Here is a 27,671-nt window from a genome sequence, read left to right on the forward strand (position 1 = left end):
TAGTACACTGATTATGTCCGCTACGTAGAGCCCTGTTTTAAGGGAACGTTGGTGCAGGCAGACTTGGACAACCGCGAGGTAAGTCGATTATCCACTTCACTTGAGCCTGAGGAACTAAGCCAATGACTCCAATCGGCACTGCAGGATACCAGCTCTCTACCATTCCCTCATATGCACTCACGTACGCCTCGTACACGTTTTTACACATTTACACATGTCTTTCTTTTCGTGTTTCTTTTTTCATTTTGTACATTTACATTACGATTTTATTTATTATCTTTATTATTTATGTTAGCGTTTTTTTACATGTCTCTGAATTATTCAGTTATTATTTAGGTCTGCAAAATTATTTTGCATTATCTACTGCCTTTATTTCATGTGATTTGATTTATTTAAATTACGTTTATTTAATTTATTTATTCAAATGTTAAGTGTGTATTTTTCCACCAAATAGATTTGTAAAAATTATAATTGATTTCAAACTGAACACTTCTTCCATCTTCCATCGGATGGAAAAACAGGTAGTCCCACTCACCCCATTAAAACAATAAAAAAATATAAAATTATAAATAAAAATTTAAGGAAATATAAATAAATATAACAAAATAAAAATAAAATATTAAAATACCATAACAAATTTAGAAGATATAATTCAAAAGTCATCAAATTAGCAAGTAAATACACTTTCTGAGCCAATGTTGCAATGTCAGACTGATTTTTAGACTTTTTTTTTTTAATCAACATGTGAATCGTTTACTTATAGCTGGTCATAGTCACTTAAAGAGAAAATATAGATAAAATTATAATAAAAATATAAATCTAAAATTCTAAAATAACCTTATAACAAAACATTACAACAAATTTAGAAGTATACAACTTTATTTATTTTAAATTGTCTTGAAATTATACACTTCTTGAGCCAATGTTTGCGATGCCAGGCTGGTTTTGATGGAAACACAGAATTACAATTTTTAGACTTTTTTGGAAAATCAACATTTTAAAGATTTACATATAGTTGATTATATAGAGAAAATATAAATAAATAATAACATTAATAAAATATACAAAAGAATAAATAACATATGTAAAAAAAAATAAAGAATATAAATGAAATGTAAAAAATTATAGCAAATTTTAAATAAAAACAATCTAAAAAATAAATAAATAAATCACAAACTTCCCCTAAGTAAACACAGTTCCCCGGTTTTTAGTGAATCCTGACACAAACTTCGCTTTTTTCAGGAATGCTAGGCTGTAGCTGTGACACTAGGCAGGGACGTTTGGCCCATCCACATTCTGCTTTAGCTTTTAGTCATGTGATGGACTAGTGGCTGAGTGATTTGATCTAATGTGCAGCTCTTTTGCTTGTAATGTATCAGAGAGCAAGTAGGGACGCACTCTAATCTCTGGAATTACCGTCGGTTACAGAATTATAGAGCGATCGGATAGTGAAAGGACTGATGGCAGCACGTTTTATCTTTCAGATCACTCTCATAATACTGTTTTTAGACAGTTTTCTACATGATGCAAATGCAGTAGGCCTCATATTTAAATTGCATTTATAATGACATGAATTAAGTAATTTTAATTGAATAATTACATGGCAAGCTGATTAATTTCCCAAATCAATCACAATTATTCACACATATCAATGTTTGCTAAGAAAAGACTCCAAGTGAAGATCATTCAAAGACTTTAAATTCCTGAATAATCATTCACTGTACCCTTGGGTTTTATTATACAACTTATTCTACAATTGTACATCTCTAAGTATCTTCAAAATAAAGATGATGTAGAACATATAGGACACTTGGACAGGTCTGCGCAGCCACAGACTGGTACTTAATAAAGGGTGATGGGTCAGCAGAGCTTGTAATGATAATTCAGGTCGAAGTCACTCAGAATCTGCTCAATGTGCTGACACAGATCCTCTAAGAAACACTCTGAAAGACAGCATCACCATGACATCTCTGTCCCACCTGCTCAGATGGCCAACTTGATCCTGAAATTTGTCCCATTTTTGTTCATTGTGTAATTGTACTTTTAAAAAAAGACACGAAAAGATTGTTTTAATGAGATATTTCAAGCAATAAAATTTGCTAAATAATTAAATTAAGAAATCAATAATAATATTTTGATATTTTAAATTTGTACTTTTCTATATTATTTTCTATTTTTTACTCCTGTTTTATACCATTTATGTCAGTGTTATTTTAGTATTATTTATATGCTATTATAGTATTTATTAATATTTTCAAGTAGCTTTTATTTTTATTTTATTTATTATATTATTTTATTTTATTTAAAGTTTTTTATCTAACATTTATTTTTCAGCTTCATTTCAAGTAAAGAACAACACTTGTATAGGAAAAACTAATGACATATTAAATGGATATTTTGGGGGATTTTCCTTTGCCATGTGAAATAAAATCATCTTTTTACATTTTATTGATATATTTTCATTTTTTCCCCCATCCCACCTCTCTTTTCAGCATTTCAAGCTGCTTGTTGAAGAACTCCATGTGAAAGGAGAGGCTAAAGTAAAAAAAGCCATGAAGGAGTCGTTCCGCATCCTCGCTGACGTCAGTATCATTCACACAAATATACAAAACTCTGCATATGGTGCCAACCCTCTGCATGTCCTCCATGTTCCTCTTCCTGTCCCCTAGGCCAGAGCAAATGGTCAGGGCAGCCTATGTAACCAAGCAATTATGCTGATCACAGACGGAGCCATGGAAGATTTCCAATCAGTGTTTGAAGAGTTCAACTGGCCTGACAAGAAGGTAACACACAATCTGCTCGCTCTACAGGGAATGGAGGGCATAACGTATGACGTACTATAAAATCTGCATAATGCTCTGTTAAATTGTTGGAGAACCTTCTGGAAAAATGCCTTGTTAATTGTACATTTTTCTTTCATGAACAGATTATAAGACAATTTGACTTGACTGAACATGAATGTATGGATATATTATAGTTCAGTAACAAAATGTAATGGTTTCAGGTACGAGTTTTCACTTACCTTATTGGCAGAGATATGACCTTCTCAGAAAACGTCAAATGGATTGCCTGCAACAATAAGGGTATGTATTTACTCTCCCACGTGCCACCAAACCCGTATTTCTTTCTTGCTTCTGTAGAACAAATTATTGCACCATTCAAGCCTCAGGAAATGACACAAAGGCATCATAAAAGTATTATTTTCCATATAACTTTCGCTGTATTTCATATCTTCTGAAAACTTCTAATAGTTTTTGTGAGGAACAGATATTTAAGTCGTCAATCTTCCCTCCAGTGAGCTTTTAATTACTACAACTGGATCACCGAAACACTGAGGTGAACTCGAGAAATAGATCAATTTGTTTCAGTAGGTTGTGTTGCTATTGAATCGTCCAGTTAATGAATGTTTCATTAATTGAATCTTTAATGCACCATTCAGATCAGATAATTCTGGTGTTGTGAACCAGATCAATTTATTCATTGAAAAACGTGATTCATTCAGATTAATTCCTGATTTGTTCTCTAAGGGAAAGATTTTCAGTGAGTAATGGGTTAAATTGTGGTTCGTTGTCTCATGACTTTAGGAGACTTGGAATATGGTAAATAAAGTCATATGGACCACTTTTATGTGCTTTTTGAAAGCTTGAAAGCTCCAGTTCATCGAGCTCTTCAGTTTGCTACTGGCATATTTTCACAAATCTTATACCCGTATTTGATATTTGCAGGTTATTATACTCACATCTCTACACTGGCTGATGTACAGGAGAACGTCATGGAGTATCTTCATGTTCTGAGTCGACCGATGGTCATCAACCACGACCATGACATAATCTGGACCGAGGCGTATATGGACAGTGTGGTGAGTGTAGGATTCTGACTTTTCAGAAGAACTGAACTCATAACATCCACTACTCATTTCCAACTGTGCTCATTTGAAAGCATTTTAATGTGATTTGTTGTGCTGATTCTGTACTAATGGGATTCTTTTCCATTAATCGCCATAATCATGTCTATCATACAGCTTCCGAACACTAAGGAGGTAACTCTTAGAAACAGAAAAACACTCACCACTGTACTTTAGCATGTATAAATAGACTTTAGATATTTAGCCTGTGCTCAGAGTGTAATGTAGTTGTAGTGTAGGACTTCTTGGTGTAGGACTCCCCCTGCTGTTTATCATCATTTATCACATTTGTGCTGGACATGATGGAGCTTTCATTAATAAAAATCAACATGAAATGTAGTTTTCAACCCATTTTACTGCCATAATTTGATGCATTTCTAAGTGAAACATGAAATAATGCACAGGACAAATTTATTTTATTCATCTGAAATAGTTTTGATCTGGAAAAGTGATCTAGGTGAGACTAGTAACGTGCATTTTATGAAAGTAAATAGGGTTCATTTCGATTTCATGTTGATTTTAACTCTGTACTTCTGCAGTTAAAGTGTAAGATACTAAATCCCTCATGTCTCCTGTAGCTGTTCAAAAGCAAAGCTCACAGTCTTCTGCTCATGACGTCAGTGGCCATGCCAGTGTTCAGCAAGAAGAAAGAAACACTTTCTCATGGCATTCTGCTGGGAGTGGTGGGAACTGATGTTCCCTTACTGGAGGTCATGAAACTTGCCCCGCGATATAAGGTAAAAAAGAAAAAACATCACTAAAGGTTTGCCAATTTTAGCTTGAAGCGTTCATATTTTCTCATAATGTCTTTATACTATAAATGACATTTGTAATTTAGGTTAAATGGTTGTTGGGACAAACTATGTATTTTTATAAATATAGAACATATCCATGTTACATTTTGGATTAATACAGTATATTTGTAGACCATAAAATATTTTAGAATTTTATACTAAATATATATTTTAGAAGTAATATTTTCATGACAATTAAACGCATTTTCATTCCAAATTCTCAATATCATCAGTATCTTCAAATTTATATTTTAATGTTTATATATATATATATATATATATATTATATAACTGGAACTTTCTATCTGAAACTTTGTTTAACGAGCACTTCCTGTGTTTATTTGCCTCTTTATGATGAATCGCTTGTTGTATTCCACAATTGTAAGTCACTTTGGATAAAAGTGCCTGCTATATGAATAAGTGTAAATATAAAATAAATCAGCTTAAATGAAAGGCAGTATACAACAAATGCTACCTTGAAGTATAAATATTTTGCACTTTAACCATATTAATTTGTAATCAAACATTATTACACAGAAAACATTATTACTTCTTTCTTGGTCAATTTATTATAAAAATCTGACTGTGCATAAATATATAATCAGACTCATTTCAACTTTAAATACTTTTAATTTCAGACATTTAATGAACATAGCTACAAATACTATGACAATATCAACAAAAATATGAAGTGATGAATGCTAGTGATTTTATCTTTTAGCTTGGAGCACATGGTTATGCCTTCCTCATCACAAACAATGGATACATACTGGCACATCCTGATTTAAGACCACTGGTGAGTCCATCTGAATCTTCTTACTCTCTCAATCACTCAAACATCTGCTCCTCTAGATAGACTTAACATATAATGAACTGATATTGATTTGTCATCCCTCTTGCTGTTTTTTCTCTATTTTTGTAACAGTACAGTGATGGGAAGAAGTTGAAACCCAAGCCCAACTACAACAGTGTGGATCTGTCAGAGGCTGAGTGGGAGGACACTGAGGACAGTGTGAGTAGTCTACATACAGTTCCTGTAAGCATCCCCACTGTTTTAAGGTGCAGAAAAATCGTAATGATGTCCTGCCCTGTCTGTGCAGTTGAGAACAGCCATGGTGAAGGGAGAAACTGGCACTCTGACTTTAGATGTGAGAGCAGCTGTGGATAAAGGGGTGAGTATGTTTGCATCAGCCATCTTTTATGTTAAAAACGTTAATTTACTTGAACTACTCCTTTTGGGTGAATTGTACAAGTCCTGACAAGAATGTGTCCATTCCCCCCATATTCGCATTACATATTGCATTACCGTAATCATAAAGTGTTTTTATTTTTCCTCTAATTGCCCATATCATCTTATTCATGCAAAACTAGTTTGCTAAAATATAGCTTGTTCACTAAAATGTGACCTGGACATGTTCTTGACAGGTTTCGTAAGATTCATCCTTTTAATAAAATGTGTAACATAAAGTGATAATCATAATTCTAATGCCATAACTAATGCCTTTGTGACTGTATTTTCTATTTTATTTTATTCCCCAGAAAAGGCCTTTGTTCCTCAAAAATGATTATTTCTACACAACCATCAATGAAACTCCATTTAGGTTTGATAAGCTTCTCACATTCTGAAAATATTATCTTCATACTTACTGCACATGTTGAAGTAGCTTATTGAAAAACTGTATAGTATTTTACCCTTCTCTTTAGATATTTTCAGAAACAATACCTTCAGCTGACCTTCTTATGATGTCTTTAATGCATATTTTTGATGTGCTTTCAGCTTTGGGATGGTGCTTACAAGAGGTCATGGGCAGTACATGTTCTTTGGGAATGTTTCTGTGGAGGAGGGTGAGTTCACCATATGATTTATAGCTCATGTGATATACAGGTGGTGAAAATGATGCAGTACACTTCAATAAGATTTAAAAATAAGGAAATTAATACTTATATTCAGCAAGGACACAGGTTAAAATAGACAGTAAATATGTTTGTAATGTTACACAAAAATTCAATTTTAAATAAATGCTGTTCTTTTTACATTTCTATTCTTTAAAGCATCCTGAAAAATTTGATCAATGTTTCCACACACAAAACAAATATTATGCTTCACAATTGTTTTCAACATTAATAATAATAATGTTTTTGAGCAGCAAATCAGCATATTAGAATGTTATTTAAAGGATCATGTGACACTGATTACTAGAGTAATAAAAACAGGTCTTTTAAATTGTAATATTTCACAGTTTTACTGCATTTTTGAACAAATAATGGATTAGTTTAAGAGACTTATATAAATTTATCTCATTTTTACCAATAATAAATATGGAAATGTTGATATTTATCACTCTTTGTTTAAATAATCATAGATCACAAATGTAATAATTTACTTTTATGATGGATTTTTTTCTGTTTGCAACAAGGGTAAAACGATAAAATTGATACATGATGAGAAAGTAGCCACAGAGATTTTAAAAAGTTTCCTTCATATACGAAGAAGAAAAATGGTTTAATAAAAATCAGCCCCGGGGAAATAAAAGTGCCTGATGTTGAAGGAACACCCATTTAAGAAATTGTCAACACACACGCACTCACACACACAACAGATAATGAGCTGCCGCATAGCTACTCATCTTTTTCTCCTTTCTTTAGGTCTTCATGACCTTCAGCAGCCGGACCTCACTATAGCAGATGAATGGTAAGTACTGTCAAACAAAAATCACCGTCAGGACAACAGGTCCCTAAAAACTTAGCTCTATGTCTTGATAAGTTGAACTATGGTCTTTGATTTACCCACTCAGGACGTATTGTGAGACCGATATTGATCCACACCACCGTAAGCTCACTCAGCTCCAGGCTGTGGTCCGATACCTGACTGGGAAAGAGCCGGACTTGGAGTGTGAGTTTTACATTTTTCTGTAGTATTTTCTATGCAGATGACAAATACTTTAAAACAGGAAGTTATGTTCATCCCCTGATTTTAACATGTTTATTGCACTGTGGCTAGTTTGGCTAATGTTCAAAGTTCAAAGGCACATAGTTATAAATAACCGTTTGCTATTCTTAAAGTAAAGGTTTTATTGTTGCATCAGGTGATGAGATACTTCTTCAGCAAGTTCTTTTCGATGCAGTGGTAACAGCACCACTGGAGGCCTATTGGACAGCGCTAACGCTATCCGCCCCTGGGTAAGAGACTTTATTTAATCTCTGTATGTTGTGCATTAAACAAAGCCAGACTTTTTGTGTGTCCCTCTTTTATTTTAAAGAATATTTTGGGGGAAAAAGGAGTCAGTGTTTATAGTCATTCTTTCTTTGCTTTTATCTCCTTATAGTGTAGATGAAGGCATGGAGTCGGCTTTCCTGGGAACCCGATCTGGGCTAATGCGTGTGATCAGATATGCAGGAAGTGAGAAACGTGTTGGAAAGTGAGTGAACCATTAAAAAAAAAAAATAATAATTAATAATAATAATAATAATAATATAGATAATAATAATAAAAATAAATTATAATAAAAAATAAAATAGATAATAATAATAAAAATAAATTATAAGAAAACATATATATATACATGCAAAAAAATCTAAATTGATTAGAAATATATTTGTAATTATAATTTATTATTTATTTATTTGTGTGTATATATAATGAATGTTAGTCACTGAACATGGATCACTGGACCAGCTAAAATACATTTTTAGCGTGATTTGAGAGAAAAAAACATTTGTTACCATTATCAAATTTTATTTCTCATTTGAAATATGTTATTGAAACAATATTTTCTAAACAAACTGAGAGATTTTGGTCTTTCCTCAAATTTCCTGATACTTTGACCTCATAGGAAGTTCTTGACCCCTGTGGACAAAAAGAACCTCTTCACAGTGGACCACTTTCCCATTTGGTATCGCCTGGCAGCTGAAAACAAACCTGGTCAATTCTTCTTCTATGTCCCGCATGATGATATAAACAAAGGTACTTAAAAAGTCATTGTTAAATGGATTTGTTGCAATGTCACAGTTTATCAGCTACAGTAACCTATGACCAACAGGGAAGAACACTTTTGTGGCGGTAACATCTGTGACGGTTACTGAAGGGAAAAGGACTGCTATTGCTGGAGGTAAGATATCTGTCTGTCATTGTTTTATATGTTCAAATCTGATTTTACATTCAACATATCATTTTGTGATCATTCAGCACATTAATAATTATTCAAAATGGAGTAGGTTCCAAAAGTTTGAGACCATATTAGAATTTGTTGGGCTGATATTAAATGTTTGATTGTTTAAAAACACTAATAATTTAATAACACTGTTAAATATAATCTTTAGCCAATCTGAAAATGAATATCCATTTTCACATTGTGCAAAATAATGCCTTGTTGAATTTAAAATGATTGATTTTAGTTTTTAGCATATTATTTTTTATTTATTGTGGCCAAATAGTTCTGAAATTTAATGACATGAAAATAATAACGTATTTACCATAATTATCTACCTGAATGATAATACTGGTGCATATAAGGTATACATACATTACATACATATTAAACAGATATATATTTAAAATATTATTCTATTTCGAAATTTTAGAAAAATATACTAATATGCTAATTAACAACTGAATCATTGCACCTATAAGAAATCAAACACAAAGGTGAGAATTCATAGGAAAATATAAAAGTTTACATAAAATCATATTCACTATTTTCTTTTTATGTTCCTTAAATCTACTTAACAGCTATAGAGTAGTTGAATATATTTGTCTTTTTGAGCCAGTTTGTGGGAGCTGTAATTGCTCCTGAACTACATCGGGCCATTTGCTCTCCAACTCCCAAACAAACATTTATATCATTTACATTTATATTTTACATCAATGGTAAACTATAGCTTCCAGTAGGTTGCTCATGCGCTTTAAACACACACTTCTGGAGGAAATGCCATCCACTCTACGCACTCTGTGGCTTCTTCTCCCTTTCCGATAGTCGGCATCAGATCCTCCTTTTCATCCTGCTCTGGTTCCTTTGCCACCATCAGCGGTTGTTGCTGCTGTCTGTTTCCCTCTGTCAGCTGCTGCTGTTCGTAAGCCATCAGCATTGCGTAGATGCAGCCATAGGTGGCTGTTACCACCATCATCACACACACCACTCCACACACCACCCCAGCTACCACCACCGTGGCAGTCGCTCGACGCACACTCACAGGCCAGTAGCGCTGGCGCATGCAGTCTCCGGTCGACCCGGCTGGTACCTGGTGGCCCTCAGCCGCAGATGGGTTCCTGGTCTCCAGATAGAGGGGGTAACAGTGTCTGAACATCTCCATAGGGATACTGCGAAGATCCTTACCATGCAAATTAGCAGGAAAGGAGCAGTTGGCGGAATCTATGCTGCCACCTATGGAATGATAAAAGAGAAAGACATATAACTTTTTCAAAATTGAAATGCAATTTAAGTTATTAAAATAAAAATAAAAAAGTGAAATGTATTGGTCTATGTTAAATATGTAGTTAGAGAATCTTTAAATTTCTAATATTAATCTAAATATATGAAAATTCTTACAAATATCCATAAGCCGATAAGTCATTTATTGTTTTGGCCATTAAATGATAAATGGTCAGTAATAAATTCTATATTATTTTGTCTAAATAATAAAATTAAAACAATCAGTGTAAAAAAATAATAAAAAAAGATTAATTTATATATTATTAATTCATAATTTATTTTGTTTAATTTGAATACACACACACATTTATGTATTATATTATGTTATATTATATTATTATGATTAATTTAATGGATTTAATGTTAGTCACTGAACATTGATGCTTTGACCATCTTAAAAAAAACTGTAAAAAATCGTTTTAAATGCTACAAGTGAATTTAGACATCACAACATTATAATTAACACATCACAGCATTTTAATTTACACTAGCAAATCTCAAAATGAATACCCATATTTCGTAAAGATTGCAATTAAGAGTGTTATTGAATTATTGGTGTTTTGTGAGCGTTAAATCATGGCAAAGGTAATCTAAATGTAAAAAAATAGAGTAAATGAGCTTGCAAATTAAAGTCATCCGGTGAAACAAAACACTTCTTTCTGGTAATATATGGCTGTTTTCTCTAATCATTCAGTCTGCTTAAACCCTGTCCCTTTATTAAAATCGACTGCATCTCACATTCAGATCTGTCTCCTTTCAGTTAATAACTGATGCTTAGAACCTCTTCTCTCTACAATTTTTTGATAATTAACTTAATTTTCATTTACATCACAATACATTTGATATAGTAGTTTCTGTTGCTACTTTCATTACATTGTGACTTTAAATCTCTCTAAATCAGCCGATACCTGATATAATGGTACTGATATATTGTGCATAACTAATTACCAGCAGTGATAAATGACCTATCTCACCTGTATATACAATCCATTCCAGCCAATGCTTGAGAGGAATTAAATTGCAGTTGCAATTCCATGGGTTTCCCTCAAGCAGAAGTTGCTGTAGAGCAGTTACTGGCTCAAGTGAAGTCCGCTGCAGAGTTCTCAGTTTGTTGCCAATAAACGAGAGCCACACTAGGTTCTGGAGCCCATCCAGCAGGTGTGTGGGCATGGAGCTGAGACTGTTAAAGGAAAGATCTAGACGCCTAAGCTCAGTCAGGCCTTTGAACTGATCTGGATTCAGTTCCTTAAGCCTGTTCTCTCTTAGAACCAGTTCTGTTAGGCTGCTGAGGCCAGAGAACAAGTTAACGGGGAGCCTCACAAGGAGGTTTTCAGAGAGATCCAGGACCTCCAGGTTGTTCAAGTCGGAGAAGCTTGAAGGGAAGACACTGGAGAGAAGGTTTCTGGAGAGGTCTAGATGAAGCAGGCTGCTGAGATTGGAAAAACACCCAAGGTTGATGCTGGAGAGAAGGTTTCTGGAGAGGTCTAGCTGTAGCACGCCAATAAAATTGGAAAAACTCCCTGGTTCCACAGTGGTGAAGTTGTTATTTGAGAGGTTGAGGTAACTTGTGTCAAAGGGAACCTGGTCCAGGATGGAGTCCAGGGAAGTCAGTTGGTTAAGGTCACTGCAGTCTGTGAGGTTTACATTGCAGGAACAGCCTGATGGACAACTTGTAGATGTTCCACAAGAGCTCAGAATAGTCATAAAGAGACCTGAGAAAACTAGAGAAAATGGAGAGGGTTAGGAAATTGAGAGAGTTGAGAAGGTTGAGGATGTTGTAATAGGTTAAGGATCTTACTTATAATGTTCATTCTGGACCGCATTGTCCTCCAAACCCTGTTGTAACAGTTCCTGATCAAACCTTTGGAGGAGCATCCACTGGTCTACACCAAATGAATGCCTTCCTTCTCCATCATGATGAATCCACCAGCAAATTTGTTGAATTCACTTGGAATTGCTGTAGTTGCAAAAAAGCTGCTAACAAACAAAGCAAACACAGTTAAAAGAATGATTAAAGAAGGAAGGGTGCTATGATGCATGTTCTGCTGGTGGTACAGATAATATGCACAACATTACTAATAAGCTGACTACAGTTAAAATGTTCAATGAAAGCCCCGTGAAGGCTGAACATATATTACATCATGAGGTCTAAACAGCACAGACCTAAAATTGATTTGAGTCTTCAGAAGGCATAGAAATAGTGAAAGAGAGTACTTTGTATAAAAGCTGCCCAGAGGCACATTGCTTGTTGTGAGAGAAAAAAGCCAAGTGAAAAACTAGAGGCATTGTGAGGTTACTTACAAAGTGTATTTTCAGCAGCTTAAACTACTCGTATTTCTTTTTAAATATTTTATATTATTAGGTTAAAGAGATAAATAAAATAAAAAATTATCATATATACATATACTATATATATATATATATATATACTCTATTTTTTTTCAATTATTATAGTCTCTATTATGTGTATATATATCATACCAGCATTGCTCTTTTTCCTTTTTGCCCATCACATTTGTTGCATTAAACTATCAAGGATTAAACCGTCCACACCATTAGATAATAAATCAGAGCTGAGAACAGCATCCGCTTTATCAGTGAAAAGAGGATCAAATTGTGCGTGCTGGAATATGCACTTCTCGTAATACATTAAATTGAATTAAATCTGTTTACAGATGTTTCTGATAAAAATGTAATGTTCTATAGATCTAGAATAGAAATAAAACCCTAAAGAAAATTATTAAAAGCATAGATTTAAGAATTAAATGGTATGAATTTATATTAAACTAAAATTCTTGTAAAGGCAATTATTCTGTCTAACAAAGTCCTAAATATTGAACGAGCACAAACAACGACCACTACTTTCTAATCAGTGAGAAATGATAATGATTGCACTAAAAGCAAATCAGACCTGAAACATACCTTCCAGCAGTCCTCATCTAGGGGTCCTCATGATTACTCTTCTCAAGACAGAGTGAGCGAATCCACAGAAAATGAAAGAAACAAGAAGATCTGGCAGCTCACAGCTTGAAAAGTCCAGAGTGTGTATAAGCGTGGGTCACATCGCTAAGTAGGACTAACATTAGAACAGTCTGTGCCTGCCTGCACGTCCAGAGAGAGAGAGATGGATGGACTGAGGAGGGGGCAGAAGAGATAACGCATCAGCTGATACAGCTCAGAAAATGGTAGCCTCTTCAGTTTTTTCATGACCCTTTGCTATAGCTTATGATGTTGAACATATAAGGATTAATCGTGTGATATACAGCATCAACAGATCTTGTCAAGCAAAACATTAATACAGGGTTCTTATGCTCATGGAAAACCTGGAAATATCAGGGAATATTAAAATGAAGATTTCCAGAGATGGAAGAGTCTTGGAAATTGATAGAAATATTTATTTATTTAGTTTTGATAAGATCTAAAATATTTACTTGATTTGAAATTGTGAGTACAGTCTCAATAAAAGATTTTTGTCCAAAATATGTATATATTTTGTAATGCTCAGCACAGAAAAATATTTAAATGACTAGAAATGTGAATTAAATCTCTATAATATTATATAAAAAATATCCAGTAATCACAAACAACTGAAAAATTAGTGAATAAAATCATAAAATATTTTTGGAAGTTGTCATTTTGTTACGATTATGTGTTATGATCAGCTCTAAAATATTTAATTTCACCAGAAATTGTCTATAAAAGGATTTTAAAGTTGCTCGAAACATTATTGTAAATATTTATGGATGTTTTTATCCAAAATATATATTTTTTTGTAATGCTCTGCACAAAAATACTTAATTGACTGGAAATAAAAATGCAACCTCTATAAAATGTTTTCTGAAAAAGGTTTTCTGATTTTCTTCCATGTGCAGCTATTGGAATGCAAGCATCCCTGGACCTGCTGGAGAAAGTGTTCCTGTCTATTGCCAAACAAGTGAGTTTTACCTCAAAAATATTCATATTACATATTTGTTTTATTTATTATTATTTATGTCCTGCAAGAAAATGTGTACATTTTATGTACATTTCCTTCAACCCAAAAACACTATACAATGCAATGAGTAATTCAAAATGAAACATATGTAAAAAATCTATACAGAAAATTCCTTCATATTAACGCAGTACACTGAGCTGTATTTTACAGATTATCTTGAGTGTGTGTAGTCTAGAGGGAGACTCTGAGACAAACATCTAGCAATATTAAGTATTGTGGTCCTGAAGGTCTTCGATTAACGGTGTGTATCTGTTCCTGTCCGCCTCACACTGACAAATGAGCAAATGGTGTTTGTCACTGGAGATTTCTGAGCGTACATGTACATGCTCACGTCTGCAGACCTCCAAGCAATTTATCAAGATGCTTGTTACTTACCAAACACTTTTTTTTATTCAGTGCAACTTGCCATATGACTTATGGTCCCCCTCTGGGGTTTAAACCTAGGACCTTTCAATCACCACCCCTGTTTCACACAAGGACCGTTTACTTGTAGTTTTTCTCATCTCGTGCAACACACACAAACAATTCTTCAAAACATTTAACCTTTTCCTAATTATTTTCTTATTCTTCCCTTATTTCCTCTTGTCAGCCGAATAACACAGATGTAAGTATTGCATTGTTATTTCTAAGGCACGTTCAACTAATATGGTCCACTTTGGTGTCCCATTACATTTTAGGCCATAATTTGTACCCCATTCATAGTATTGTAATTTCACATCTGTACTGTAGTGTTTGCTCAGTATAATTTATTTAATAAAATGTTCTTGTCCATTTACTAAAGCCCTTGCGGTTGTCTTCTTCCTCTTTGCAGTGCAGTGATGTGGACGGTATATGTCCTCTCAGCTGTGAGAGCATTGTGAGTGAAGCTAATTGACTCTTTTTTGTGTTATCTTTATGTAATCTATGAATCGTTGTTCTGAATCAGTTTACACAAACCGATTCACTAGAATGAAGTCTGATCCAGTTCAGCAAGGGAGATTGTCAATTCTAATCTGTCTCTGTTTTTCACAGGATGTGAACTGCTACCTTGTTGACAATAATGGCTTCACACTGGTCTCAAAGGAAAAAGGAGATGTGAGTATTTCAAACAGTTCATTGAACACACATTCACCTTTTGTGACAACATGCCCCAACAGCATTTATTCGCTGAAGAGAAGCTGGAAGTTGTTGACTTGTGTTAGTTGACAGCCCTAGCTGCACGTTTCCAGTGCCCAGGGGGTTTGGTGTGAAGGGCAGGTGACGAGATGAGGACTCGATAATATACCACAAGCGAATAAATGGGGTTTCAAATGAGACAGTGATTGAGAGAATGAGAATGGACCTGGTGAAACAAGATTAACTGGGAAAGGTTGCCATAGCTTTTGGGCTTTTATTTATAGGACAGTAAAGTGCATACAGAAAATAGGAGCGTCAAAATGGAGAATGACGCCTTTTATGCAAATGAATATGATGCTTGCACACACAGAAGGCTACTTGATTTAAAAGTAATTTCTGTGGCAGCTGTGCTTCATACTGTACACTATTGACAATACACAATGGAATAATCAATGTGTCCATACCTTTACATACATTCTGAGTAGCGCATAACTAAGTTCAAGTTTATCAAAAGAAAAAAAAAAACTTCCTGAAAATGTGCTCACCCTCAGGGCATTCAAGAAAGAGATGAGTTTGTTTCTTCATTGGAACAGATTTGGAGAAATTTAGCATTACATCACTTGCTCACCAATGGATCCTCTGCAGTGAATGGGTGCCATCAGAATGAGAGTCCAAACAGCTCATAAAAACATCACAGTAATCCACACGACTCCAGGCCATCAGTTAACATTTTATGAAGTGAAAGGCTCTAGGTTTGTAATCATTTGTGTTTGTAAATCCATTAAAGGTGCCATAGAATGCATTTGATACAGTATTTTAAATTGTTCTCTGATATCTACACAGAAGGTATGTGGCTTAGGTAAGGGCAAAAAATCTCCAGAAACGATTTTACATGTCCATTTACAACCCTAGGATTTCTGCCTAGAATGAAACGGTCTGTTATTGGCTTATTTGGCAGGGTCATGAATAATAATGAGCTCTGCTCTGATTGGCTGTTTCACAGTACGGCTCATCAGCAAGAAGGAAGCACAGGGAGGAAAATATATATTTAAATACTTTCTCTCGCAGTTATATCGTCGGGTAATTATACTGTATATAAAACGCGGGCATCAGGGAGCCGTTATTAATATGCGAGGCATTGAAACTGCTTTTGAACGATCCATCGATCGCGTTATAGTTCACTTTCAAGAGACGCGATCACACAAACTATGTTTACATTATGGAGCAACAGTACTTACCACACATTTCACAAGATCAGATGCTTGTCAGTGGTGCTCAGGATCTGTAAGTCATTCGCCATCATCCTCATCTCTCCTTACTGAGAGTGAAATCGTATGTACTGTAACAGGCTACCGCTAGCAAGGAGCTAACCATGTCCCTTTAGTGGCTCGCGTTATTTGCTTTCTGTGCCTTTCTGAATACAGACACCAACCCATCCCTGCACTTCACACCCCCTGCACGGCCTGGAACATAACATTTATTGTGTTATTTTCGCTGTTGTCCGCGCTTGTTTATTTACAATACCTGCAGAGCTTCTGATGGTTCGGCCGGCTTAGAACAAGGACGGGTTTATGCAAATGTTGGGGGCGTAGTGATCCCGACTGTTGCGTCACAGTCGGTGTTATGTTCTGATTCGCCTGTTTTTCAGTGGTCTTTTTTAATCACGAGATTTACATATGAAGGAGAAAACTATGGTGTTTGAGGCTCACTGTATGTCATTTCCATGTACAGAACTGTTATTATTTAAATATGCCAGGGTAAAGACAGTTTTTCATTCTATGGCACCTTTAAAGGAACACTCCACTTTTTTTGAAAATAGGCTAATTTTACAACTCTCCTAGAGTTAAACAGATGAGTTTTACCGTTTTTGAATCCATTCAGCCGATCTTCGGGTCTGGCGGTAGCACTTTTAGCTTAGTTTAGCATAGATCATTGAATCTGATTAGACCGTTAGCATCTCACTCAAAAATCACCAACGAGTTTTGATATTTTTCCTATTTAAAACTTGACTCTTCTGTTGTTACATCATGTACTAAGAAAATGAAAAGTTGCGATTTTTCTGGGCCGATATGGTTAGGAACTATACTCTCATTCTGGCGTAATAATCAAGGAACTTTGCTGCCATACCATGATATTACGCAGTGCCTGAAAATATTCCCCAGTAATATCATAACTAGTTACCTAGCAGCACTGCGCAATATCATTGCACATCAGGAGAAGAATATAGGTGGATCAAGCATCATTTACAATCAAAACAGTACAAAACAGTTTTAAACTAATATGTAGGTAGATTTTGATGTTAGGGACAACAGGGGTGGACTTTTTCACTGGAGTAGGCATTATTATGGATTATGGACTTTATTTTGTATTTTGGGCAGAAGTGAAATTTTAATGTTAAAATGTTTTAATGATGGATTTGTTTCTCACAAACACGCAGCTTTTCGCTTCACAAAATGTTAATGGATCGACTGGAGTCGTGTGGTTTTCTTTTGGATTATTGTGATGTTTTTATCAGCTGTTTGGACTCTAATTCTGACGGCACCCATTCACTGGTGAGCAAGTGATGTAATGCTAAATTTCTCCAGATCTTTTCTGATGAAGAAACAAACTCATATAATTCTACAAGAGTACATTTTCAGAAAGTTTTCATTTTTTTGGTAAACTGTTCCTTTAATTCACTGTTCAACTTTATCTTATTATGGTAAATTTATTTTTAAAAACCATATACATTTTTCTTCTAAAACATTGTTTAGTGCATTGTTGCACAGTATGTTTTAATTAAATCATTATGATAAATATCATGATTATTGTTGACTTGTGTAATAGATTAATTGTGTATTAGTGTATTTTGTTGCATATCCATCTCTATAGGCTGACAATGGTCTCATACCATAACCACAGCTGTTTGTAGCAACACATGCACTGTAGCTATGTGAGCAGTAGCCAGGAGATTAATATTTATGGAGTCTAATCCCAGATTGCCGTGGGGCAAACAGGGCAGATTGAGGCATCTGTTTGCACATCTGGATCACTGTCTGTCTATGAGCATGAAGGTGTGTGTGTGTGCATGTGTTTATTCATCATGGGATTCAGAAATTATTTCATATTGTGTCATACTGTATATCTAAACCTGAATAATCCTTCTCTGTATGCATTAGTCGCTGTGCCTCTGTGTCATTTCACACAGGTTGGTAAATTCTTCGGGGAAATAGACGGATCCGTCATGGCCCAGTTATTAAAATCTGGCCTGTTTAAAAGGTAACTGGATTCCTCAGAGACTGTTATATAAAAAAACAAAGTTTTTTTCTTTGGTGAATTATTCATTTATAGTTTGGTGGTACTTTCAAAATTTGAACATGAAATAATGCTGTATATTGTTCGACAGGGTGACGCTGTATGACTACCAGGCCATGTGTAAGAACAGCCATCATCATTATAGTGGAGCTCGACCACTGCTCAGCGTATGTACACCTTAGCATCTATTAGAGAGAAACTTTTCTTGATAGAGCATAATGCAGTCTATATTGTGCTGACACAGTTGACAATCCACCTCTGTTCACCTCACAGCCTTTCTATGGTCTGCTGGCATTAGTAAAGTGGTTCTTCTCACATTTTGTGATGTAAGTGCTGTTTGAGGTTGTGAAACCAGGGGGAACATGAGCTATTTTATTCATTTAAGATGTAATTAGATTTGCCAGTAATAATTTGTCCTCAATTTTAAACTTACAGGTTTCTTTTGGAGTTCAACATCTGCGGTCTTTGGCATAATGACTATATTGTGGAGGGTAAGTTAGGAAGTTAAGAAGGATGTAATGTTTTTGTTTTTGTTCAAACCCAGACAAGTAAACCTCATCTCCATCTCAATTATAATTTGTATCATTTAATGTATCATTTTATGTAGTGTCTGCCTCTCTCATTTCTTCATTCTCCATTTCCATTGTTGTTCATCATTTTGCTGTAATTGTTTCTCATTGACACTGTTCAGCTAAAGCTGGGTTTCATGCATGTAAGTATCCACATGTGTACATGAGCACATGTCCTTCATCTAGTGTGTGCCTTTCTATAGCCAGGATCCAAATTAGAAAATTAGAGCCTAATCATTTATAGCTAATGAAACGACTTAGTCATCTGTAGTGACCCTTAGCACAGATCTAGGTTTTCTATGAATTTCTAGACAAAATATTTGTCTAGTCTGAAGGTTTAGAAGATCCTGATTTATTATCACAATGAAATTAGCACAACACAACGTAAAGCAAAAGACGCAACACAACGGAAACAAGCCTAAAAACAACTAAATTAGCGCAACACAATGAAATTAGCACAACACAACGGAAAAAAGGTGCAACACAACAGAAACAACTTGCAACACAGCGAAATTAGCACAACGCAATGGAAATAAGCCTAAACACAATGAAATTTACACGACACAATGGAAACAAGCCGCAACAACAAAATTAGCACAACACATTGAAATTAGTCCTATACGTTGTGTTATCGTGGTTTTGTTGTGTTGTGCACTACTGGACCACCATATTAATCAGAGATTATTAAACCGTTGTGCTAATACAATGTATTGCTAACAAAGTGATGACTGCTTTACTGACCTAGACCTGTCCAGTGGCTTTCAAATGAACTTGAACTCAACTCAGATCAAGAATGAACTCAGTGAAAGGCCTCTAAATTTGATCAAAACATTAACATTAAGGCAGACAAATATATATATATATATATATATATATATATATATATATAAACAGTCTTTACAAAGAAAAATATAATATTAGCACATTTGTTCCCCAATTTAATTTGACTTTTTATATATATTATTTCCAATATTATGTTTAAAACCCAAGCTTAAAAACCTCTGGGCTACAGACAGCTGAAGCTGTTTTCTATCGGTTCTAATGAAAATCTTGTCCTCTCCAGCACACAGACAGAAGAAGGTGGAACTAATGCAGCCTTGTAACACAGAGTATCCCGGCTTCATGTACGACACTTCCATCAGAGAGACCAACAGCATCATCAAATGTGGCCGTTGTCAGAAGTAAGTCCATCAGTCAGATTGTCCTCTGATTGGTGGATTTGTGCCAGTAACAATTTGTCAATGTCTCTCTCTTTCTCTGTCATGTTTCAGGATGTTTGTCCTACAGCAGGTTCCTAACAGTAACCTGGTCATGCTGGTGGTCCAGGCCGACTGCGACTGCTCCCGACAGTACGCTCCCATTACACTCGCACCCAGAGAGGTCAAATATATCCTTCCATGATGATGAGTTTCTTGTCTTTAAAATGTGGTTTGGTTAAACCTTGTGAAACTGAGGTCTTCTTAACTCCTTTGAACATAACGCCACGGTTAAGTGCAACAGGATGAAATCTCAGAAGATTCGCAGACGGCCAGAGTCTTGTCACGCATACCATCCTCATGTAAGCCACCACAATCATATAGTGCATGAACAAGTATATTAATAATATTAAATTAAATGACTTTTTTGTTCTTGCAGGAAAATGCCAAGGATTGTGGTGGAGCATGTGGGATAGCAGTATCTCTCACTCTCTACTTTATATGTTTGGCCACTTCATTGACTCTCCACTGAATAATAAAATATGCTTCTGCCATGAGCGCTATCCAACAGTGAACCCAAGGACCACAAAACAGAACACTTGTGATGGTCAACTATGGATCTCTAGCATCAGGAATTCAACCAATAACAGGTTTATACTACGTAGTATTCGTTATTATGATTTAAAGGGATAGTTCACCCAATGAAAGTGGAATGACACGAGGGTGAGTAAATGATGACAGAATTATACTTTTTTTTTTTTTATTTGCATCATACACAGTAGTTCTGCCCCCTATTGGACTGAATATGACACTGCACATATTTTTCTCAGTGGGAGCTACAGCAAGAGATATAATCTTAGATTGTCTCGTGTGACTTGATGTTATACATCAGATCTGCTATTCTCTTAATTTTTTATAATATGTTTAGGATTACGATGAATGTTTCTAAGCAAATATAGAGCAGTGGCAACTAAACTGCTCTTTATTTTCATGATGGTTACTACTTAATGTTTTTCATTGAGCCACATTTTCAGAAACTCTGTTATGAAAAACATTTCATATGTTGTGTGAGAAAGATACAGTTTATTAATTTTTTTAAACTTATATATGTGTGTATTTTAGTGTCTGTAAGCTTATTGATCCGAGATGAATATTCTTCATGGCTTGACAGTGGTTGAGAAATGTTCTACGTGAATACAGAATATCGTGAATTATGATGGATTTACTTGGTGTTTGTATGATTAAAAATACAGAAAGTGTGAAAAAAAATGTATTTGAACGTTTTGTTGAAATTCGTTTATATAAAAAATGTATATACCACTTATACTATTAATATAGTATAATAGAATTAGTGAACTCTATAAGCCCACTTATTTTATTTTTAATATTTTTATTCATTTATTTTACACACACACACACACACACAGTACATACAAACACACTGATTTATTTTTAATTGTTTTATCATTTAATTTTTTTTAACTCTGTAAGACCACTTAATTTATTTTTAAATTGTTTATTATATATATTATATTATATATAATAAAAGTGTCTGCTAAATGCATAAATGTAAATATTTTAAATTGTAATTGTTTATATATATATATATATATATATATATATATATATATATACACACACACACACACACACACACACAGCCAGTCAAAAGTATGTGATCAATGTTTTTAAAGAAGTTTCTTCTGCTCATCAAGGCTGTGTCTATTTGAACAAAAATACAGAAAAATCGGTTATTTTGTGAAATAAAAGTTTTCTATTTTAATATACTTTAAAATATAATTTATTTCTGTGATCAAATCAGAATTTTCAGCATCATTACTCCAGCCTTCAGTGTCACATGATCGTTCAGAAATCATTCTAATAAGCTGATTTATAATCAGTGTTGGAAACCATTGTGCTGCTTCATATTTTTTTGGGGACCTGTGATTTAAAAAAAAAAAAATTTTAGGATTCCCTGATTAATAAAAAGTTAAAAAGAACTGCATTTATTTAAAAAAGAAATTTTGTGTTACAATATACAGTGCTATGCAGAGGTTTGGGGTCAGTGCATTTTTTCTTCTTTTTTTTTAAAGAAATTAACTTTTATTCAGGAGGGATGTGTTAAATGAATAAATGTCATAGTAAAGACTTATATTGTTAGAAAATATTTCTATTTTGAACAAATGCTGCTCTTTTTAACTTTGTATTTATCAAAGAAAAAGTATCACGTTCCTCAAAAATATATGAAGTAGCACAACAGTTTCAACACTCATAATAAATCAGCATATTAGAAGGATTTCTAAAGGATCATGTGACACTGAAGACTGGAGTAATGATGCTGCGTAACGATGCTGTGTAACTGCATCACAGAAATAAATTATATTTTAAAGTATATTAAAATAGGAAACCAATATTAGAAATTGCAATGAGATTTCTGTATTTTTGATCGGATAAATAAAGCCTCGATGACCAGAAGGGAGAGACTCCCTTAAAAAACATTACAAATCTTACCGATCCAAAATTTTGAGTAACGTTTTTACATACAGACTTTTTACTTTTTTTTTTTTTCAGTTTTGAATTAATTATATATATTGACTTGATTAATAATATATATATATATATATATATATATATATGTGTGTGTGTATATGTATGTATGTGTATATATATATATATATATATATATGTATAATTTTTTAATATTTTAATTTTGTATTAACTATATGTTGTCTTTTGCTTAAAATATACATATATATATATAAAAAACACTTGAAACACAAAGACAGCACAATAAAGGCCAGGAACATTATTTATTGAACACTGACTATTCTGACAAATAAATATGACAACAAGAGCACTGATGTCCGATATATTCCCCTCTGAAGTGAAGTGCCAATAACTTTAAAATGGGCGACTGATTCCTAACATATCTTTTTGGTTTTCGACAATTTTCCTTTTTTAGCATGTTTTAGCAAAACTGAGAAATTAGCCAACATTCATTGCATTACTTTGCAGCTCGAAATGGAATCGTATGAATATCCTTTATCACAAGTACAAAGTGACAGAAACGCTTCTTTGTTCTAAAATGGAACTCGCAGTATCACAGGAACCGGATTCCAGCCCCAAACTGCACTCCATCACATATCCTGAGACACAAAACGCATCAGTACATTACAAATTAATAACAGTAGAAGAATAACACAAGCACATTAAACGTGTAATCACATATGTATTTGTTACTGATTGTGTGAGTGTCTGTGAGGGTCTACCTGTCTCCACTCTGGACACCCATGGGAATGCAATAGTTGAGCTCCAGCCGAGCGATGTTCCCTAGACGCAACACAATACCCGCTCCATAAGACCAGCGGATACATTCGGCCAGCTTGCTCAGGTGTGCCCTGGGTCCTTCCCCTATTGGATGATTTCAATTATAGCAACAAATGCAAGTAAAAACATTGAGAAAAATAAAACCATTGCAGCTTTCTTTTTCTCACCATAGTTGAGGTTACACAGGTTTCCGGCGTTGAGAAAGAAATGTGTCCTGAAAAGGTCTCCGAAGCCACCTCTACCAGGCCTGAATGGGAGAGGGGTGTACAGATGAACCCCTCCAGCCCAATACGCCTCCCCACCGAGGTAATCGCCTGTCATCAAAGTGAGAAAACAAACTTTAGTCGTGAATATTGAGATATTGAGCTTCACTGACAGAGTCAGAATCAGTTACCTTCACTCTGAGGGCCAATGCTGTACATGCTGAAGCCCCTCACACTGGTCGGACCACCCAAATAGAACCTAAACACACGTTTAAATACAAAAACAGCATTACTTTGGGTGTTTGTGTTTTTACCAATGAGAGGGAATTCACTAACCTGTCAGCGATACAGGAGGGTTTGTCTCCAAGAGGCAGCAACATACCTCCCCACAGAGAGGTAGAGAGCACCTACAAAGAGAGGAAAATAAGCAAACAGAGCCCTCTAAGACTAAGAATGTTAAAGAATATTATCGTTAAAATAAAATTAAAATAAAATTTAACTTATTTTCAGTGCAGAAAGTGTAATTTTTTTTAATTAATGTTTATTATTTAAATTTTTTATTAATAATTATGGACTCTTGTTATCCAGAATTAGTTGCCAAGGAAACATTTCTAATTATTATTTTTTTTTAATTGGTTGAATGATTAAAATGACTAAAACTAAAGAAAGTGCCTAAAACATCAACAAACTATGTTGTTATTAACTAAAACTATGACTACTAAAAACATTTATGTTAATTGTAAAAATGTTAACTGAAATAAAATTAAATATTAAAAATCTATATATATTTTCAGTTAGTTGCCATTTCTAATTTGAGCTTATTTCAAGTTGGAGTACCACAACTACTAAAATGTAAATAAGTACTATAATAGTACATTAATGATACTAAAATAACACCACAATAAAGAAACATAAGCAATAGTTTCCTACCGAGTCCCAGAACAGAGTCTTGTTGAGCTGAATTTCAAAGTCTTCCTTCAGAAAACTGACATCTCCTCCAGTGTAACCTGCCAGTTCCTAACAGATGATCAAAATTAAGTAAATAATGACAATATTGGATAAACTATTTCTTACAAGGTCAACAATTGATTCAAACAAACCTGGTTGATCTTCAATAAGGCACCTTTTCTTGGAAGAATGGTAGAATTGCGTGTGTCGATGACCATTGCGTGCTGTGAGGAAAATATCATATATTTAAAATCAGATATCAATGATTGAAATAAAAAGTTTCAGAGAAGAAACATACGGAAAGTGAGGACTTCAGGGAATGGCCACTCTCCTCCCTGATAGCGAAGGAGGCCGTACGAGCCAAACAGCCCAGCTCTCTCCACACACCCTCCCACTTCAAAGTGTGATTTGTCCTCCAGATGGGGAACTGGTGATTATAGACCAAACAATGGACAAATAAATTAGATAATATCTTACACATATAGTAAAACTTTTAACATTATAAAAATAAATCCTTTACACTGAACTCTGTGGAGAACCCTCGGTCCGTTTCTCTGAGTGAGCTCCATGGGAACTGGCCTGTGACTTTATACAAGTTAATGGCGAAGCTGAAAGAGTGAGTGGGTGTCAACAGCAAACGTAGGAAAACCGGTTCACAAAACTCCCAAACCACCACTGAAACCTGATTACTATAAATCTAGTAATCACAGCTATACTATACATTTAAAAATTCAGTCATTATTTCAAAAGGTTGATGAATTTTTGGGTAAAGTTTGGGTAGGACATATAGACAAGATACATTTTAAATGTTTACAGTATTTAGTAAAGTAACTTGTGTTTTTTTAATCCTTAATGAAGATTATGTTAAGTTTGTTTACTATTATTTACTTTAATGACTAACTTGACAATGACTGATTTAGCCAACATGACATTTCTAACAAATCAAAATGTAATTTTTAAATAGAAATCTTCACCACTAGGCCAAGAAACATACTTGCGCTCAAAGTGTCCAGGCTGGGGCTTGAAGAATGACAGGCCATATGAGGTTTCCTTAGTCCCATAAGAGAACTGGAAGGTCAGCTTCTCTGCACGGCCAAAAACATTGGGCAATTTCAGACCCAGCACCTGAAATGAGAACCAGAACAACACTTCTATAAATAATTCCGGTTTGTCAATGTAGACACACGGCCAACAGTAACGATGCAGGAGTCAGTAGCTCACCATGCTTCCCTCGTTGTTCCCAACCATGGTGTTGTAACTTCCCGTCATTCTTCTCAGCTCCTTCACATCGAATGTCACATCTAGTCCATTCGGCAGTGCATCAGCACCTAATGTTTTGAGAGGAATTCAGACTTTGATGCATCACTTTGATTATTGGTTATTTACCACTGGTTGTTTGCTTATTTGTCATACCTTCAGCAGTGTCAATGACAACTTCCACATGTCTGAATATCCCCAGACGCAAAAGTCTCTGTCTGGCCTCATGGGACTTCTTCATTACCTGTAATATAATTATAAAAAAAAAGTTTAATAGTTTAAATCTAGTAAAAAATACAGAATACAATTTTAATAGTGTAATTTATCCACAAGCAGCATCTATCTAAAGTGATACTCACATCAATCAAGTTTTTGGCACGGAAAACTTCTGCAATCTCATATGTTAAAATGTCTTCCTTTGTTCTTCCAAGACCATCGATGTGCACATGTTGTACTATAACCTAAACAATTGAAATGCATGTGAAAAGGTACAAAACCACATTTATATACAAAACAGTGGATAGAATAATCACATAAAATCCATCTCACGTCTTTATTTTCAAGAACCTCCTGTTTCTCTTCATGCTCTGGTTCTCCCAGGTCCATGTCATCTGCTTGAACCCCCAGCTCAGGTCCTTGCATAGGAAGGGGGTCCAGACTCTGGGTCAACAGATATGTAGAAGTGAGTTATTGTGTTTTTAGACCTATTATGTTATTATATTAAGCATGCTAAGTATTGTATGACAGCACTAACGTTAGTTTTGTTAATGACAAATGCTGTAAACATTTGCCATTAACTTTAACAGTAAAAAGTCTGTTAAAGTGAGAGTGAGTGTTTATATGTGCAAAGATTATTTATTATTTTATCGACCGTTACTCTGGATTAACTTGGAGTACTAAACGTCTTCCTGAACTCGGCCTCTGTTCAGAGGTCATTCCTTTAGCTTCTCCGACAACTCTGGAAAAATGCGCTTACCCTGGCATGCACGGTCCCCATGTTTAAAAGACGTTTTGCATTCAAATGTCCCCAATGTATAATAAACACAGTTCAGTTTAATACAGAACAATCCGCGGTCTGTCTCTCTCTGACACACTACAACAATCTCCCGGTGGGCGCCATGACACTTGGTAACCACGCCCATCGGGAATTATGATTGGTGGAGAAGGACAGAACAACTACGTCATGCTCGTCACTATTTTCCTTAACAAATATGGAGACAAATTGCACTTTATGTTAAATTCCATACGAAACTCTTTATACTTTGGTACGGTCGTTTTAAAAAAAATGTTTTGTGAGTTTATTCGCTTTTTTTAGTAGAATAATGTGTACAACCTGATTACTGGTTGGTTAAGCGTTCCAGGAGGCGGAGCCAATTCCTGATTGACAGCCAGTTGCCAGACCATATCCATGGGAACAGCAAAGCGTCCTCGACTGGCTACAGAGGTGTTGTGCTCAAGTTTTTAATTTGAACAACGACAGTGTAAATACGAATATAACACAAGAATGCGTCCGAGGTCCGCTGTGGAGAGCTGGGTTAGTATGAAGACACTTTACTAATATCATTTCTGAATGAAAAATTGCCAGGTTGAACTGCCAAGGAAATAGGATCTCTTAGGACGGTACTGGTCCTTTAAATCTTAATAAAAACTTTCTAATGGTT

At 34.7% G+C, this 27,671-nt stretch overlaps 3 protein-coding genes across 5 annotated transcripts in view; 1 reads left to right on the forward strand and 2 right to left on the reverse strand.

Moving 5' to 3' along the window:
* Positions 1-21,536, forward strand: part of LOC306868366 (voltage-dependent calcium channel subunit alpha-2/delta-4-like) — a 28,120-nt gene extending 6,584 nt beyond the window's left edge. For 2 of the 3 annotated variants that reach the window (XM_079414466.1, XM_079414465.1), the window contains 30 exons: positions 4-78; positions 2,493-2,582; positions 2,670-2,783; positions 3,005-3,083; positions 3,726-3,859; positions 4,022-4,039; positions 4,483-4,641; positions 5,420-5,494; positions 5,624-5,710; positions 5,799-5,870; positions 6,238-6,299; positions 6,476-6,543; positions 7,345-7,390; positions 7,494-7,591; positions 7,785-7,878; positions 8,025-8,117; positions 8,532-8,662; positions 8,739-8,807; positions 14,000-14,061; positions 14,933-14,977; positions 15,133-15,195; positions 18,404-18,474; positions 18,602-18,677; positions 18,784-18,836; positions 18,946-19,001; positions 19,202-19,222; positions 20,143-20,260; positions 20,351-20,466; positions 20,555-20,637; positions 20,715-21,536. In XM_079414466.1, coding sequence (XP_079270592.1) covers positions 4-78; positions 2,493-2,582; positions 2,670-2,783; positions 3,005-3,083; positions 3,726-3,859; positions 4,022-4,039; positions 4,483-4,641; positions 5,420-5,494; positions 5,624-5,710; positions 5,799-5,870; positions 6,238-6,299; positions 6,476-6,543; positions 7,345-7,390; positions 7,494-7,591; positions 7,785-7,878; positions 8,025-8,117; positions 8,532-8,662; positions 8,739-8,807; positions 14,000-14,061; positions 14,933-14,977; positions 15,133-15,195; positions 18,404-18,474; positions 18,602-18,677; positions 18,784-18,836; positions 18,946-19,001; positions 19,202-19,222; positions 20,143-20,260; positions 20,351-20,466; positions 20,555-20,637; positions 20,715-20,807 — 2,421 coding nt within the window. In that variant the 3' untranslated portion in view covers positions 20,808-21,536. The remainder of the gene's footprint in view (positions 1-3; positions 79-2,492; positions 2,583-2,669; positions 2,784-3,004; positions 3,084-3,725; positions 3,860-4,021; positions 4,040-4,482; positions 4,642-5,419; positions 5,495-5,623; positions 5,711-5,798; positions 5,871-6,237; positions 6,300-6,475; positions 6,544-7,344; positions 7,391-7,493; positions 7,592-7,784; positions 7,879-8,024; positions 8,118-8,531; positions 8,663-8,738; positions 8,808-13,999; positions 14,062-14,932; positions 14,978-15,132; positions 15,196-18,403; positions 18,475-18,601; positions 18,678-18,783; positions 18,837-18,945; positions 19,002-19,201; positions 19,223-20,142; positions 20,261-20,350; positions 20,467-20,554; positions 20,638-20,714) is intronic. The other variant, XM_079414467.1, reaches the window with a different exon arrangement.
* Positions 8,420-13,191, reverse strand: LOC306868368 (uncharacterized protein). The gene is made up of 4 exons (XM_079414469.1): positions 13,050-13,191; positions 11,926-12,101; positions 11,102-11,848; positions 8,420-10,079 (listed from the first exon to the last, which is right to left on the reverse strand). The coding sequence occupies exons 2-4, from the start codon at positions 11,948-11,950 to the stop codon at positions 9,601-9,603; spliced, it is 1,251 nt and encodes a 416-aa protein (XP_079270595.1). The 5' UTR covers positions 11,951-12,101; positions 13,050-13,191; the 3' UTR covers positions 8,420-9,600.
* A 1,520-nt stretch (positions 21,537-23,056) lies between the features above and the next one.
* LOC306868579 (sorting and assembly machinery component 50 homolog A) lies at positions 23,057-27,153 on the reverse strand. Its single transcript, XM_079414831.1, has 15 exons — positions 26,987-27,153; positions 26,560-26,670; positions 26,370-26,471; positions 26,167-26,254; positions 25,975-26,081; positions 25,748-25,878; positions 25,274-25,361; positions 25,052-25,180; positions 24,906-24,977; positions 24,736-24,822; positions 24,142-24,212; positions 23,997-24,064; positions 23,770-23,916; positions 23,545-23,686; positions 23,057-23,421 (listed from the first exon to the last, which is right to left on the reverse strand). Exons 1-15 carry the CDS (start codon positions 27,005-27,007, stop codon positions 23,376-23,378), a joined length of 1,410 nt encoding a protein of 469 aa, XP_079270957.1. The 5' UTR covers positions 27,008-27,153; the 3' UTR covers positions 23,057-23,375.
* Between the last annotated feature and the right edge of the window lie 518 nt (positions 27,154-27,671).

The sequence above is a fragment of the Barbus barbus genome (assembly GCF_936440315.1).
Source record: "Barbus barbus genome assembly, chromosome: 50".
NCBI lineage: Eukaryota > Metazoa > Chordata > Actinopteri > Cypriniformes > Cyprinidae > Barbus > Barbus barbus.

What these genes read in the sequence shown, in the direction of transcription:
- LOC306868368 (XM_079414469.1), bottom strand. Translation starts at nt 11,950, where the DNA reads ATGCGGTCCAGAATGAACATTATAA. An exon ending in GTCCAGAATGAACATTATAA is followed by an intron (nt 11,849 to 11,925) that starts GTAAGATCCTTA and finishes CATTTTCTCTAG; the next exon opens with TTTTCTCAGGTCTCTTTATG. An exon ending in GGAATGGATTGTATATACAG is followed by an intron (nt 10,080 to 11,101) that starts GTGAGATAGGTC and finishes ATCATTCCATAG; the next exon opens with GTGGCAGCATAGATTCCGCC.
- LOC306868579 (XM_079414831.1), bottom strand. Translation starts at nt 27,007, where the DNA reads ATGGGGACCGTGCATGCCAGG. An exon ending in CCTGGACACTTTGAGCGCAA is followed by an intron (nt 25,362 to 25,747) that starts GTATGTTTCTTG and finishes TCACTCTTTCAG; the next exon opens with CTTCGCCATTAACTTGTATA. An exon ending in GGTTCTCCACAGAGTTCAGT is followed by an intron (nt 25,181 to 25,273) that starts GTAAAGGATTTA and finishes TATAATCACCAG; the next exon opens with TTCCCCATCTGGAGGACAAA.